The 16,400-nt window shown below is 37.6% G+C and overlaps 1 protein-coding gene across 2 annotated transcripts in view; it reads right to left on the reverse strand.

Moving 5' to 3' along the window:
- LOC131035366 (protein RST1) overlaps positions 1 to 16,400 on the reverse strand; it is a 198,453-nt gene that overhangs the window by 139,577 nt on the left and 42,476 nt on the right. For both annotated transcript variants that reach the window (XM_057967040.2, XM_057967039.2), the window contains exons 6-9: positions 8,773 to 8,947; positions 8,432 to 8,619; positions 8,157 to 8,257; positions 2,880 to 2,955 (exon numbers count right to left, since the gene is read on the reverse strand). In XM_057967040.2, coding sequence (XP_057823023.2) covers positions 2,880 to 2,955; positions 8,157 to 8,257; positions 8,432 to 8,619; positions 8,773 to 8,947 — 540 coding nt within the window. The remainder of the gene's footprint in view (positions 1 to 2,879; positions 2,956 to 8,156; positions 8,258 to 8,431; positions 8,620 to 8,772; positions 8,948 to 16,400) is intronic.

Raw genomic sequence — 16,400 nt, forward strand, 5'->3', positions numbered from 1 at the left:
AGATGCAGCCTATGTGTGTAGAGCAGCAGGGAGACTCGTTGAGGCAGCCTATAGACACATTTGGTGGACCCAATGTTGTGTGCATGCTATGAACAATGCACTCAAGGACATGGGGAAGATTGATTGGATTAGAGGAGTGGTCACCGATGCGAGAGATGTGCAGATGTTTATCTGCAACCACTACACTTCACATGCACTCTTCAGGACCTTCGTGAAGGAGGAGTTCTTGAAACCAGTTGAGACTAGATATGCATTCTATTTCATTCTCTTGGAGAGAATGATTGAGTTGCAAGAGGCATTGCAACTCATGGTTATGACTAATGAGTGGAATAGGTGGGTTGAGGCCAAGATAGAGCAGGGGAGAAGGGTGAAGGAGATAGTGAAGAGTGATGTGTTTTCGACTGATGCGAAATACATTGTCTCCATCATTTCTCCAGTATTCCAGGTGATCAGATATGGGGATGGGGATGCACCTAACCTTGGAGAGGTGTATGAGTGCATTGACTCTATGCTTGACCAGATGAGGGCTGTTGTGCGAGTGAAGGACCCCTCTCTAGCATTCTACAATGAGCAAATCCGGCCTATCATTCAGAGTAGATGGGACAAGTTGAACACTACTTTGCATATGGCTGCCTTTGCCTTGAATCCTAAGTGGTACAAGGCTAGACCGGGTAGAATGACACCGATTTAGGATGCTGAGGTGAAGGCGGGTTTCTTTAGGTGCATAGAGAAGATGTTTGATTACAGAGATGCCGGCACAATGCGCACTGAGTGGGGAAGATTTGCCACTCTTAGAGGTTATTCAGATGCGGCAAAGATGGATATAGACACTATGGCACAGGAGGACCCACTTTTGTGGTGGAATTGTCATGGCCCGAAATCTTTGACCACCACCCTAGCCATCCGTCTGCTATCCCAGGTTTCCAGTTCTTCAGCTACTGAGAGGAACTGGTCTACATATAGCTTCATCCACTCTCTTAAGAGGAACAGACTTACCTCTAAGAGAGCAGAGAAGCTTGTGGCTGTACACAGTGCTTTGCCTCTCATAGACCGCAAGACACTCGTGTACAAGGAGAGTCCAGCGGCACAATGGGATGTAGAGCCAGAGGAGCCTTCACAGATTGATGAGGATGATCCTACCACTTCAGATGCAAGGCTAGTTGGTGTGAGCTTGAGGGACCTTGATCTTCAGGAGTCCAGCAGTTCTAGTGAGGAGGAGTTCGCAGATGATTAGAGGCCTCCATTAGCTACATTTTGAGTTTTGTCATTTTGTCTTTGACTCTAGTCTCTTTTGTAATGCTATTGCTACACGTATTTGTATTTGGCTATTCATTGTAATGATGAATCATGTAATCATCTTTATTATTATAGACTTTGCAATGGCATCAAATATTCGTATTTTCGTTTTCCTTTTTCGATATTCATATGATAGAAATGAGAAATCTCCAATTTGACAATTTCATTTGTCAAATTTTATTTAGCATTTAGCAATTAGTATTACTAATCTAAGTAATCTTGGTATTTCCTATAGTTTCATTTGAAATCTAATTCTTATACTGTTATACATCTTTTCAAAACTAGTTTTTCAAGTACTATATGTATATGTATAAGTATATGAGCACCACCACCCCGCCACCCCCCCGCCGCCGTCCCCCCGCCATCCCCAAATTTAGGCCCTTGGTCCCCCCGTCCCGGAAACGCGTCCCCCTCGTCCCCCCATCCCCAACGCCCATGGAACACTACATATAAGTAAATTATATCAGTCTTCATAGCCGGCTTATGCGGAAACTATCTTCTTCAATTTATCTTTCATCAATCAGCCAAGGAAGGGAGTTTCTATAGGGGGACATCACAGGCTTAGAAACATTCTAATGCTTTCAAGAAGATCCAAAGAGAAGATGGATCCAAGATTGAATCTCTTTAGAATATCCAATTACAAGTTGTTTCTCACTTTTATGAGTTGTTCAACACCCCCATTGATTTCTCTATTGATAATATGTGTATCGTTTTGAACTTTATTCCTAAAAACATCATCCCTCATGATAACTCCTTTCTTAATGGCCCTATTTCCACGAAAGAGCTGGAGTAGGTCGTCTTTATGATAAAATACAATAAAACCCCCAGTCCAATAGATTTCCTACTGACTTTTTTCAAGCTTTCTAGGCTTTTGTCAAAGATGACATGTTGGAGGCTTGCAAAGAGCTACATACTTCAAAACAAATGTTAGAAACTCTTAATAACTGATTTCTTGTCCTGATTCCTAAAAAGGATAATGTTTTGAAGACCCATATCTCTTTGGCATACAATCAATAAGATATTTTCCATAACTATTCCTATGCAATTGAAATGGTTCCTTCCTTCTATCATTTCCCTGAAATAGGATGGGTTTGTTCAAGGGCATCAATGCCTAAATGGTATTGTTATTGTCGAGGAAGCTATTCAATCTAAACATGATAAAAGAAAATCTTCCATGTTCATGAAACATGATGTTCGAAGATTTATGACGGGATCTGTGAGAAATTTCCAGAAGATACCTTATGCACCTTTGGTTTCAATGATAGCTGGATTCGATGGGTCATAGTTTCTTGCATCTCTATTTTCTTTGTGAAATATAAATTATTCACCCACTGCCATTTACCATTCTAAAAGAGATTTGTATTGAACAGATCCTTTCCTCCATGATCACCTCAAGGCCTTATGTAGAAGAATCTTTAAGCTCATGTACAAACAAATTTACATTTTTTAAGTAAGCAAAAAGCTAAATGAAACATGTGCAAATTCAAAAGGGAAAATAGTAAATACTACTTGCAGATACAACACATCAAGTTTCCTGCAAAAATGCAAATTGCAAAGTACTAGAAAAATCAACGTTTCATCACCTGTAGATGCACAAAAACATGATCACTAAACTCCCAAGTTTTACAAAGTAAACGCAAAGCTGTAGCACGAAGTTCCCTGAAAACACACACCTCAATTGATGTTAAAAATAAAATATGCCAATATTCATAAATAATTGTCTAACTATTCCTCTAGACAATCTTCCCTTCATTACAAAAACATAATGCGGTAAGTGAAGAATATAGTTAGTTGAGGGGTTTCAGGATACACAATTTGGATCCTTGAATCTTTCAAGTGATTATTACAGACAGCAAAAGCTGAAACTCTATTAAGAATAATCTTATACTGACAATACTGATTACATGGTAGAGGGCAATATTTAAGCCAGAACATTTTAGAGTTACAATATATTTCTGTGAGCATAACAACACAATCATGTATATAACTCAGAAGCCTAAATTTCAGTCTGTAACAAATCTCGTGGACAAGTGAGTTTTCAAGTTAGTAATAAAACTTGATAAAGAAATTGCAATTCCATATTGGTAGGGACCTAAAATTTGCAAGGAAACTACAAAAACTACAAGGAAAAGTCACTCAAGGAATTATTCTTGAGTTCTTCACAGAAACAAATTCCTACATCAACAAGTTCTTTAACAATCTCCTTAGAAATGAGCACATAATGCTGCATATGCCAAAAACATGTACTCATAACTGTAATCCTTTACCAAGTTACAAAGTACCCACTTATCAAGCATCTCTTGGAAAAGTAGGCTAGAATATTGATAAAAAATGATCTGTATGCCAGGAATACATAGAGGATAATACTTTAAACTGCTTTATCTCTGATGTGTTAAAGGCGCAAACAATTAATGCCAATAATTGAAATATATAGAGAACTACATAGACAAACTGTAAATGAATTAAAAGTAGAATTTTCTTGAGAATAAAGATCATTAAGAATATTGCGTAATGTCAAAGCTAGCTATACATGGACCGCCAGATATCATGGATCTGCGTATGCCTTTGACAAGATGTGTCCCTGTGGCTGATAGACTACCCAGATCCATAATATGTCCGTGGTTGGTTAAGCACCCAAATCCATGAGTGAGCTGCATATGTGATGCAGTCCAGTATATTGCTATCTCTATTCTAGAGGGTTATCGTGACTTTGGAAAATGATGCACAATAAAATGATTGTAGAAATACTCTTCTATTCCTCCCACCATGTTTTTCCCAGTAGAAAGGTGTGTGTAAATTGATAGAAGCCATTATCGCAGACAGACAACTTTTCTTCCACAAGTGACCTTTGTTTACTGGCCATTACAGATAAGCGGCAATAATAAGTAAAGGTTGCAACATGGTATTATATTCACACTTCCCTCTAGATCAATGAGACTTTGTGGCTTCTTCATTTACGAATATTTGCATTGATCTTCCCACTTACAGGTATTCTCTGGATGCTTCCCCTAAAGGAAATGAAATGGAAATAATAGTTGTCGGAAAAATCATAGCTACAAATTTTTGGAACAACAAAAGAGATTTTGATCAATAAATGAACTTTCCACCATAGGACAATAAAACTCTGCTCTTACACTATCAATACACAAAGGCGGCCAAATCTCTAAAAGTGAGTCACTCCCAAGTGCCAAGAAAAACCAAACCACAACATAAAAAATGGTGGTCTACTTAGATTACACAATTCAGCATTAAATAACCTCTTTGTTACAATAAGTCTTACCATACTTAAAGCCAAGCATGGGCTTCCTACAATATTTGCTCATAATAATAGGCTTTCTCCAAAAATTATCACTACGTTTTCCTATTCTCCAAGATTGATTTTATGTGCAAATCAAAACAAGCTATCAATTAGGCTAATTGACAGAGATCAAGTGTTGAGTGAAGACAACTTTTTTTCACTAGGGGCAGTGTAATGTCCCCACTTTGAAATATAATTTAATAATAAATGATAATAATAAAATTAAAATACAAAGAATAAAAATAAAAAATAAAAATAAAATATAAAAGAATATAATTAAACATAATTAAAATTTGATTAAAGTTAATGAATGGTCAAAAGGCATGAAATGATAAGTTGTGACTCCCCCAAATATGAGGTATAAAAGGGAGGAGAGAACTCATTTGAAGAGGGGATAATTTGGGAATGAGAAGTGCAGTTCTGATTTATATAAAAAGTGCAGATCTGATTGTGAAGGTTGTGTCCCTTTCAAAGGGCAGAAATAATGAAGAGTTGCACTTTTTCAAAAGGTGTGTCTCTTGCCAAAGTGTAATGTCCCCTACCTAATTAACATAATTAATCTATTTCAATATACTAAAATTGATTGAGAGACTAATCATGCAGCTAGTCATTGAATTTATTAGTTATTAACAAGTGCTTATTTGTTTTCCTCATTAGATGATTAACTTCATTATTCATAGTTCCTAATATAGATATTCAGGCCCTGCTAATGCTTCAGTTTTAAGGGAGAAGGGTCTATGTATGTTACCAAAGTGGTTAGAGACCAAATACAATAGGTTCCCTCAAATTTTACAGATCCAAGCCCTTACCTATCTTGGGTCTATCCCCTAAAGGCTTATGGGTCGCTGATTCCCCACCCTATCTTGGGACTTAACCTATTGCTTGGATTTAGACTACCCCTCTTTGGAACATCTCATCCCCATCTTCTTAAATACTGATAATAGCAGCAAGAAAGAAATTGTATTTACATATTCCTCTTATTGACTATTACCTTAAGAGTTCTTCCTAATTAACAGTCTGAGATTATTAGTTTGTACTGTTCAAGACATTGTGTATATATATATATATATCAGATATTATAGTTTCAGCAGAATATTTTCTGAATAAAACATCAATAGTGTAACAGTAATTGTCCAACATACCATTGGCAGCAAGATGCAATTCGCTGACTTCCCTTGACTCGGCCCTTCTTCCTTTTTTATCCTTCGATGCCTTCTCCCCACTTGGAATCCTGTCTTATAAACTTTTTCAATGGTCTTGTGTGCAAGGATGTGGCTCTTAGTCAACACCCCTTTCCTTGCACCCCTTCCGTACATCGTGAGTCTCTCAATAAGCTGTTGCTACAAATAACGGAATCGTGCCTTTCAAACAGTACTTCAATACTTGGAATTAATTATTATTAATTTTTAGGTAAGATGTAGAAGCATAACATTACTTTTGACACTAAGATTGTTTGTTTAGTGACAACCTTGACCTAAAGATTATTATATTATGTTATGATGTTTAGAAAGGGTCAAGGGGAATGGGCAGCACAGTGCATGATCCTTGACAAATCTACTCCACAAGGGAAAGCCGTACACATTGATATAAAACCTATTCTCAAATGGAAATGCTCCTACATAAGCACCCCATTAAGGAAGACTTTTATGTAGTACCATTGGACGCTGATATAGTATTGGGCACCCCCTGGATATACTCCTTGGGATGCTTTATGTTTAATCTACCGAACTTAACGATCCATTTCCAACATGAAGGGCATGAAGTTACATTAAAAGGACTACCCAACAGATCCCCAAAGATAGTTTCTTGCAAGAGGATGCAAAGAATTTTTAGGTAAGAAGTAGAAGCATAACATTACTTTTGACACTAAGATTGTTTGTTTAGTGACAACCTGACCTAAAGATTATTATATTATGTTATGATGTTTAGGAAGGGTCAAGGGGAATGGGCAGCACAGTGCATGATCCTGGACGAATCTACTCCACAAGGGAAAGCCGTACACATTGATATAAAATCCATCCTCAAGAAGCATAAAAAGGTCTTTGATGACATTCCTCTAGGATTACCCCCCAAAAGGGGATTTGAACACATCATAGAATTGGAAAAGGCAGCACAACTAGTAATCACCACTCCATAAAGGCACCCGCAGAAGTTTAAAGAAGCAATAGAAAAGACTATAAATGAATTACTGCAGATGGGCCACATTCAACCAAGTTCAAGCCCATTCGCATCATCAGTTGATCTGGTTAAAAAGAAGGACAAGACCATGAGGATGTGTATAGATTACAGAGCATTGAATAAAAAGACTATTAAGAATCGGTATCCTAATCAATTTGGTTTAAGTCATAAGTATATTGAAATAAATTAATTATTGTTAAAACAGGCCTAAACCTAGTAGGGGACATTACAGGTGGATGTATAGACTCTTACAGATTGCATTGTTTAGTATAGGGAAATAATTGAGAAAAACATTTCTCTTCCCAACATTCCTGGAGACATTTCTTCCTAAAAATATTATGTGGATGTCCGTATTTCCCAAAGGTTTCTGAAATGCACTTGCCATTTCCAGGCATGAAAAACATTTAATTTAACAAGGCTACCTAGGAAAGAGAAAAAAAAATGTAAAAAACTTCTATAGTTTTTAGAAATTAATCCCGGACATGTAAAAAGAAGAGGTTCCAGCTTACCAAGTTAAAAAGAAAAAGAAATGGCTTTAGATTATATAGTCCGATAAGTACCCATGCTTGATTTATTAGAATTATCATAGTTCTATGAATAACATCCTAAGAAATAATATTTCTAATATATCCTGATATTGGAAAGTATTAATTCAAAAATTCAAAAACAATATCAATTAATGTGTGTATGCTGAGTTCTCTCTTTGGAGGATTCTTACATTCTTATGATTGTACATAGAGTCTTCATTTTAAACCATTTAAGTTTTCTCAGAGTCTAGAGGAGGCCAGAAATCTTCATGGAATTATTTCTGTTAGGGATTCAAGCTTAACTGTGACACTTTTGTTTTTACAAAGAAGTCCTTTGGTAGCATTGCCGACCTTAAGTAGGTCACAAGTCATAGCAGACAAGTATAGTCAAGGTGGCATTTGTAGTGAAAATTAGGCTCCAAATCTTACAAATTGAGTTCTCTTGATGTAAGACAAAGCTGCAACACGTGTAAGGAGAAGGTTAGACCATGTCTCAACCAGAGGACAGTCCACTTTCTTATTTTAAAAAGTTAGCTATTAAAAATCTGTACTAGCCTCCCAAGAAAATATGGAAGAAGTTTTCACTTTTGAAACTTGTATAAATTCTCCATTTTCACACTGGGATTTGCCAAGCAGAAGCCACAAATGTTGAATCCCCTTTAACCTTACTAGTTAAACATAGGCATAATATGATCTGATAACAATAAAAGATTTTAATAACAAAAGGAAAAAATAACAGCTTTTCAAATGCCTAAAGAATAATCCTTGCAACCATGAACAAGAGCTAAAAAATGGATTATTCGAAGTGTCCAACAAGCATACAATAAAAATAATTAGTAGGCATTATAAACACGTACATTGGTGAATCCTCATTAAGCATTTGCTGAACTGTCTGAAGGATAAGAGGTACTGTCACAGAATGGCAGGCCAGATCTGGAAGCATCCCTAATAGTTCCAACTGTAACAATCAGATATGTAATCAAAATAAGAAACTGAGAAAGAGGACGTAACCTGGCTAAAAATTCATTCTGCCCTTTTGATATTATACCTGTACACATGATTTCCTGGCTGATAGATATGCAGTAAAAAACATGTATAACAAATACAAGTCAGTTGAGGAAAACAATCTTACCACCAGTGCTTGTGATTTACATCCATATTTATGCAAGAAGTTCAGGTAGAAGAGCACAACCAGCAAATATGAAACACCTACTGACTGTTCAATTCTACTCAATGCGGTCAATGCTTCAATAGCGCAGCTCCCAAGTTTTGGGTGCAAAACTAGTCCACTAAGCACCATACTTAATAACAGCACTACATCTGTGAAAGGAAGCCATGAGAAACATCATAGACACTTTCCACACATGACAACAATCTCATGAAACATCACACGGAGATCTTACTGTAATACAAATTACTTGTGACCCAAATAGACAATAGCTTCTGATAAAGTAGGATAAAAAGTCAATCAACCTTTGCTAGGCTTTTCCTGAGAGCTCAATATTCTTTTTGATCCTCCACCCCCTTTCAAAAATGTTAATTGGATATTTTCAAGCCAAACTTTTGCCCTATTGTTGCTACCTAGCAGCTTGGACAACCATATATTCGCTAAACCAGAATCACAATTCCAAGTTATTAAGCCTTGGTCCTGTAAAAACCAAAGATGAAAGTTAGTAAGAAACATCAATCAATGAAATAATCTAAAAGCAGCATCAAAAAAAGAACAGAAAACACTGATTATGAATATGGTTGCATTGATAGATTTAGTACATTTAATTGAACTGCAAACCTGGATTCCTCATTTCCAAGTACAACTTTTATAGCTAATGCCACAAAGCTATATATTACTGAAAATTTCAAAATTCTTATAACCTTAATTTCTAAATGTGTCACTATATTTGTTATGTGTTTAGGTTGTGAAATATCCTGAGTTATGGTCACAAATCCCTTAAGTAATCTTCTGGTACACTGTAAGGTATTCTCTATATTCCATATGAAATAGCCTAATGGAATTGCATCGTTTTGTATGGTCTTCTCCAATTAGCTTTCAGGATATATGCTTTCTTACTGAGACTCACAAAAGCCCCAAGCAGGCTCTCCTTCAAATCACAAGTTATCTTTGGGCCTCTACCTTCAGGGATACAATTCATAGATTGCGGGTGTTTGTGGTCTAATTGGGGTAGTTTGTCTCTTAGACAATGGCCTTTGTTCCAGGGTTATATGATTGGCCTTTGATTTGCATTTCAGATATCTGTTATTCCAAATTTATAGGAGCCCACCCTCACTATAGAATGTTTTCATTCTTGAATGCTATCTCTTGCTTAGCTCTTTTGACTTGTTGTACTACTTGAGAAAGATCCTTGCCTTGATCTCTATCTTGAGATTTCCCACTACTCTTTGGGAGATTTCATCCTTCCCAATGACTATAATGCTAATAGCTCAACCCAGTACATATCCATTTACGATCTCACTAATGATGAGCTAATTGGGGATTCAGCTAATTAAAATAGTCTTATTACTACTTATGGAAGTCACATTCTCCAACAAGGAGAATATTAGAGTCTCCAAATTCTTAATGGGCTCTCTTATTTACTTGCTTCCCTCATGGTGATGTTGCTAGTGTTGTTGGTTATGTTCTCACTAACAGATCTTTCATCTCTCATATTCAAGACCTTCATATCTTGCATCTAGCCCCCTTAGTTGAACATAACATATTAACCTTTACCCTGCATGTCCCTCCCCCTATGCTTCCCCACTGCCCTTCCCCATATTCTAGGTCAACAAAAATTGGGATACAATGATCCATTTTAATTATGTTACTCCCTTGATTATATCGCTTGACTTTCTATATCTATGTCTTAGCTTCAACTCCCTTCCACCCTCTATTGCTATTGCCTTGTACCAGTTTCTCCCTAATGTTCTTTGGACGGTTGCTCTTGATTCTTTTCCCTACATGGTCTATCATGTCACTTGACCTCATTATCATGGTTTTAGTCTTGTGAATCATTGGATTGGTGATGAGTGTAAAGCCATGCATCGAAGAATTCACTTTATCCTTGTGCACAGCCATCCCTCCATTTTTACCACCCATTGAAAAAATCATTAGCTCCTTTAGCATAAGAAAACATAAATTTCTTGTGTTGAGAACGAACTCCTTGCTGCCCTCCATCATTCCTCTAAGGTCTTCTGTTGTACCCTCCTCCCGATGAACTCCTCCACTATCCATATCATCACATTTGCTTCGGTCTCCTATGTTATTTCTCTTTATGATATCCCTGATCAACCTACCACTAGAATTCCCTCTCTGCGCGTCTCACTGCATTTGTTTTCTACAAGTAATGTCCAAAGAGCTAATTTGCAGGTTTGCTTCAGCAAAGAAACTAATTGTGAGGAGCTCCAAACTCAGTTCCTCAAATATGGTGTGGATTCACTTGCCTACCCCATTTCACAACTATCAAATGAGGTTGTCCATTATGAGTTCCCCTCCACTTGGGCACAACATACCATCCAATCCATTCGTTAAGCTAGAGATTTCTCTTATCCAACTAATTTTGGGACAATAATGATTTGGCACACTTTGGCATAACTCTACACTACAAAGTTGGACAAGTTGCCTTACAATGTTTTGTAGTACAAGAATGTGAGGGCCATGGATCAAGTTGACTTCAAGAGGGATTTTCAAACTCTTAAAACACATTGTCACTCTATGCTATCATTAAGGAGGCTCATTATTGGTCTTCTAAAGTCTTTGTGTTTCATGGAGTTTAAGAAGGCCTTTGACTCCATATTGCAGCCTCTGCTGTTCCAAAAATGTGTAGGAAATTGGTGTTTCTTATACTCTCATTGCTGCCATCTGTCATGTCCCCTTTTCTGAACTCAGCCTATTCTTTTTTTCCCATAGGCTAAGGTATAAAAAAAGCAAAATAATTTAATAATAACATTTTAAGTAGGCTCAATCACTTACATATTATCATTTTAATAAAGTAGCCGTATAAATGAGACACTATAAGACCTATATAATATTTTGTTTTCAAAGCATTTTTTAACTATTGGAGGGAAAAATAAATTCAAATTGAGGGCCAAAAAGGAGCTTAGAAAAAGTATTTGCAGCAGCCTCAAAGTCAAAGCAAGTCATCCATTGTTATTTTGTTGTCCATTCCCTTTTGGAGTGTGATGTCCCCTCCTAGTTAGACATCAATCATTCAGCAGGATTAGCCTATCAATTGACCCTCGTAGGCTAATAGGGTTGGACCTAGTCAGTAAGTGGGTTATTTTCCTTCTCCATAGCTCAGTGGTTTCTGACTTGGCATTTGTATGGGTTTCAGGGCTCAGTTTCTCATACTTACTATTTATAGTAAGTCAATGGATGATTGAGAGGGACCCTTACTATTTTTAGTAAGGCAGTTAGATGCGCAGTGGATGCAGTGATTGACACCCTGGTTCAAACGGGATTGAGAAATAATGAATATTAAAGGAGTTATTAATGTTTTATTGGCCTAAATGATATTTAATTATTAAAAGGAGATATTAATAAGTTATAACTTGAGGGTTGATCATCATTAAAAGGGAACCAATTATTTAATTAAATGTGACCACCTAGCCCAAGGTGAAGAGTTAATAAATATTGAATTGCAAGTTATAAACTTTTAAATGATCATTAACGTGCCTTTTGAGGAAAATCGACCTCTTCTTGGAGACATATATACTTTACCTTGGGAATTGATTCATTCATTCTATTGTCCATCTTATTTCATGAATTTTTTTTGCGAGAAGAAGCCAAGGGTTTCTATCTTTAGCCAGCCATTTGAGAGCATCAATTCTTTAGTGTTGCAGCCATTCTGAGGTGGTGAAATATCCATCGAAAGTGGCATTCAGGAGAACTTCATACAGAGGTTCTATTTGTGCAAATGGGAAGGACAACACTATTAGAATAATTTTGTTCATTATTAATTAATGGTCAATTATGTATTATATTGTAAATAGTTACACTCTTTCTATTTATGATTGTTACTTATTTAGAAACATCGTCTTTGTAACTCTATAAGATGTTTTCGATCTTTGTAAATAATTAATCAGGTTTTTTACCAATTACTTGTTCGTAATATGGTATCAGAGCCATAATACAAAAATTCGTCAAAAAAAATTTCAAGAAATTTGAAAGGAATTTTTTAAAAGTTTCTTTTGCATTTCAAATTTTTCGGGGCACAATCGAGGTTTTTCTGAAATCGCGTTAGCGGCTCTGCATTTTTCACGACATTTTCAAGAGAGATTTCGCGATTCTATGTCCTGCATTTTGCAACGGACTTTTCTACCAACACGACTCTTAGAAGCGCCATTTTTTTAACCATGCGCAACCTCTTCTCTGTGCGATTTTTAAAAAATCACATCGCATTTTTCTTTCAGCGGTGTTTTCCACTCAATGCGACTTCTTTCATGATGGTTCTTTCTAGTGGATTTCGTGGGTTTTTTAAATCTGCGACAGCTTTCTGCCCACGATTTCTTCCTACGCGACGCGTGTTTTCTGCTTTGCGTGTCTTCTTTCTGGGTGCCACGAAACCTTCCTGCAACTTGCACGATATTTTGTGCCCTGTTCATTTGCGACCTTTGTGTGGGCGACAGCTAGGGTTTTTCAACCCTCAGAATTCCTCTTCATTAAACCCGCAGATTTTTCACAAGTTCCTTTAAAAAAAATTCGACGACCTAAGTTTTTCTCCAGACGACTAGGGTTTTATCAAAATCCTCTGATTTTTTGGTCAGATCTAGATTTAACCTACATATTCTTTGTGGGTTTTTCGAGAAGTTTTCTGGGTTGTTGTCAGAATTTTTTGGGTCTACTGGAAATTTTACCTTGGGTTTCATGTCAGTCGTACTTCATCATTTTCGAAGTCTACCTGATTCTGCCTCTATTTCATTTTTATGCCTTTTCAGATTTCTCATTTTTTCGTGCCTTGGGAAGTGTGCAAGATGGCGTCATTGACCAACTTAATGTTGGAAGGCAATCAGAGATTCAACGGCAATAATTATAACACTTTGAAGCAGCACATGTTGACAATCTTCGAATATCGCCGCCTTGATGATCTTGATTTGGGAAAAGAATCTCGTCCTACCTCAGCCGAACCAGATCGGGACAAGTTTGATGACCGGAATCACGAAGCCATCATGCTCCTTAAGCTCTCTGTCACAGATGACTAGTTGCCTCAAATTCCCTCTGGCAAGTCAGCATCAAAAATCTGGAAGCATCTGAAGGAATTGCATGAGACCTCCGACAAAAGCCGAGTGCTCTTCCTGAAGAACCAGTTGTTCTCCATCATGATGGATGAATGTATGTCCTTACAAGAGCATCTCACGAAGATTAAGGACATTCGAGATCAGATCAAAGCTATTGGTCAGAAAATGGAGGAAGAGGATATGGTAGTCATTACCTTGAAGAGTCTACCAAAATCCTATGAGCACTTCATAGAAACTCTCAATATTGCCTCAACGAATGTTGATCTGAAATTTCCAGAGTTATGCACCAAACTTCAACAACAGGATCGTTGGAAACAACAGTTCGGTAGCAGTGCCACTTCGTCCTCCTCAGAGCAAGCATTTGCAGTCAAATCCTTTCACAAGGATAAAGGCAAATCTCAGTCATCTCAGTATAAGGGCTCCAGTCAGTCTCAGGATGGTTCAAAGAAGAAGGTTCAATGCAGCTACTGTCATAAATATGGCCACATGATCAAGGATTGTTGCAATCGGATAGCTTCCGAACAGCGGAAGCAAGGAGGGTCTTAGCCTAAAGCCAATGTCGCTGAGCACACAAAGCAGAAAGAGTGTGCCTTTTATGCCTTCATGGCTAAAAGACCTGTAAACCATGTGAAGTCTTCTGCCTGGTATATAGATCCTGGTGCTTCTCGGCAATTCACTCACAAGTGTGATTGGTTCACAGACTTCTCTCCCTATACTGATTCAGTTATTTTTGGAGGAGGTGAAGAGTATATAATTGTCGAAAAGGGCAACATTCAGATACAGTCTGGTGAGAGGAATCTCATATTCCTCAACGTATACTATGTTCTTGGCATGGAACTAAACCTACTCTCAAGGAGTTAGATTATGTGGCATTCTCCTTAGCTTGATGGGATCTTCAATTCCCACGAGTGTTTGATTGTTGATCATGCGACACACACTACTGTAGCTGTTGGCGTCAAGGATCATGGTCTATACATACTTGTGGATACGGGTGATTCTCTTGAGCATGCTTTTGCAACTAAATCCTCCTCTATAAGCAGTCTTTGGCATCAACGACATGGTCACTTGAACATTCACTACCTTGCTCAGCTTGTTCAAGAAGATTTAGTACATGGCCTACCTAAAATTCAAACTCAGAATCAACGAGTTTGTGAAGTTTGACAAGCTGGGAAGTAGCACAGGGCAGCGTTCAAGGATGGTGACTCATGGCGAGCCTCTAAGGTACTACAATTGGTCTATGCTAATGTATGTGGTCCAATGAATACACCTAATGTTACTGGGTGTAGGTATTTCTAGCTTTTTGTTGATGATTTCAGTCGTAAAACGTGGGTGTACTTTCTTAGACAAAAATTAGATGTGTTTCCTGTATTTCAGAAATTCAAGGCCTTAGTAAAAAAAGAGTCTGGTTGTTCTATTATTATTCTTAGGTTTGATAAGGGGGGGAGCTTTGTTCTACTGCTTTCTCCACTTTCTATGATACACATGGCATAAAACGTCAGTTAACCACATCATACACCCCTCAACAAAACGGCATTGTAGAACATCGTAACCGCACCATTACAGTAATGGCTAGGTCAATGTTGGAACACAAGAATGGTCCTAGGAAGTATTGGGCAGAACCAGTGTATACTGCAGTCTATCTCCTTATTCAGTCTCCCACACATGTTGTTAAGGGGAAGACTCCTGAGGAAGCCTGGACTAGTCCCAAACCCAGGATTCTAAAAGTTTTTGGCTCTTTAGCATATGTATGGATTACAAGATGCCAAGCGCTCCAAGTTGGATTCCAAGAGTCAAAAGCTTATATTTACAGGATACAGTGACAACCACAAGGCTTACCGGCCAATTGATGTAGACACTGATCGTCTTACCTTCAGTCGTGATGTTGCCTTTGATGAAGAATGAGGACCATTTCAGCTTTCCTCATCTGAGCAAAATTTTGAAAATCAGCCTTTGAAGGCTTCTGATTTGGGTGCCCGTCTTCCATTAGGTTCACCTGATCGGAGGGATGATGCAGATTCTGAATTTGATGATGCACTACCTGAATTTCCTACGGATGATGCTAATGTTGAAAATGTAGCTAGGTCGTATCCCTTGATTGGGCTGACCTAGCTTGGTAAATTTTAATGTGGCCTTCGGCCTTAAAATTTATTGTGTATGGGCTTATTTGGGATATTATGTAATTTGATTTAGGGCAGGCCCTATTTGGGCGAATTACATATGTGTAACTTGTAAACACAAAATAGGTCAAGACCTATTCATGTAACTTGTAATATCATATGAAAGGCATTTGAATTTAATTGTAACTTGGCGCCAAAATTAAATAAGGCCGACCAAGGTTTAGTGTAGACTTGAATTCATATATATGTGAGATGACTTGAGGATCACAAGTCATCAATCTATCAAGCGAATATTTCTATCTCTGCTATGTGCGAGCTACCTAGCAGCGATCAGCATCTGCAAGTTACTTTTGCATTGTTCTAAGGCAGCGAATTAGACCTCTCAGTCAGCCAACTGTCCTCCTTACTGGGCGAATATCTTTAAGGTCTACCGAAGTTGTTCTAAGGCTGTCGAATCTGCTCAGGTTGCCAAATCTGCCACAGGGTATCGAATTCTTGTGCTAGGGGCAATTCCATCAAGTTTGATCGGAATTGTAAACTCAGATAAGTTACTTTGTGTTATGCCCTAGAAGGGTTAAATTGTAATCTGGTTCTGCAACTATTAGTAATCAGATCTAAGTTATTCTTGCTAGGTTTTCACCTCCAAGAGGGAGGTTTTCCCAGGGTACTGTTGTGTTCTTGTGTGTCATGCTGTTATGTGTTTATTTTACCTTGCATTCTTATTTTCTGCTAATCTGATTACCAAAAACTAACATG

Source organism: Cryptomeria japonica, chromosome 1 (assembly GCF_030272615.1).
Source record: "Cryptomeria japonica chromosome 1, Sugi_1.0, whole genome shotgun sequence".
NCBI classification, from domain to species: Eukaryota; Viridiplantae; Streptophyta; class Pinopsida; order Cupressales; family Cupressaceae; genus Cryptomeria; species Cryptomeria japonica.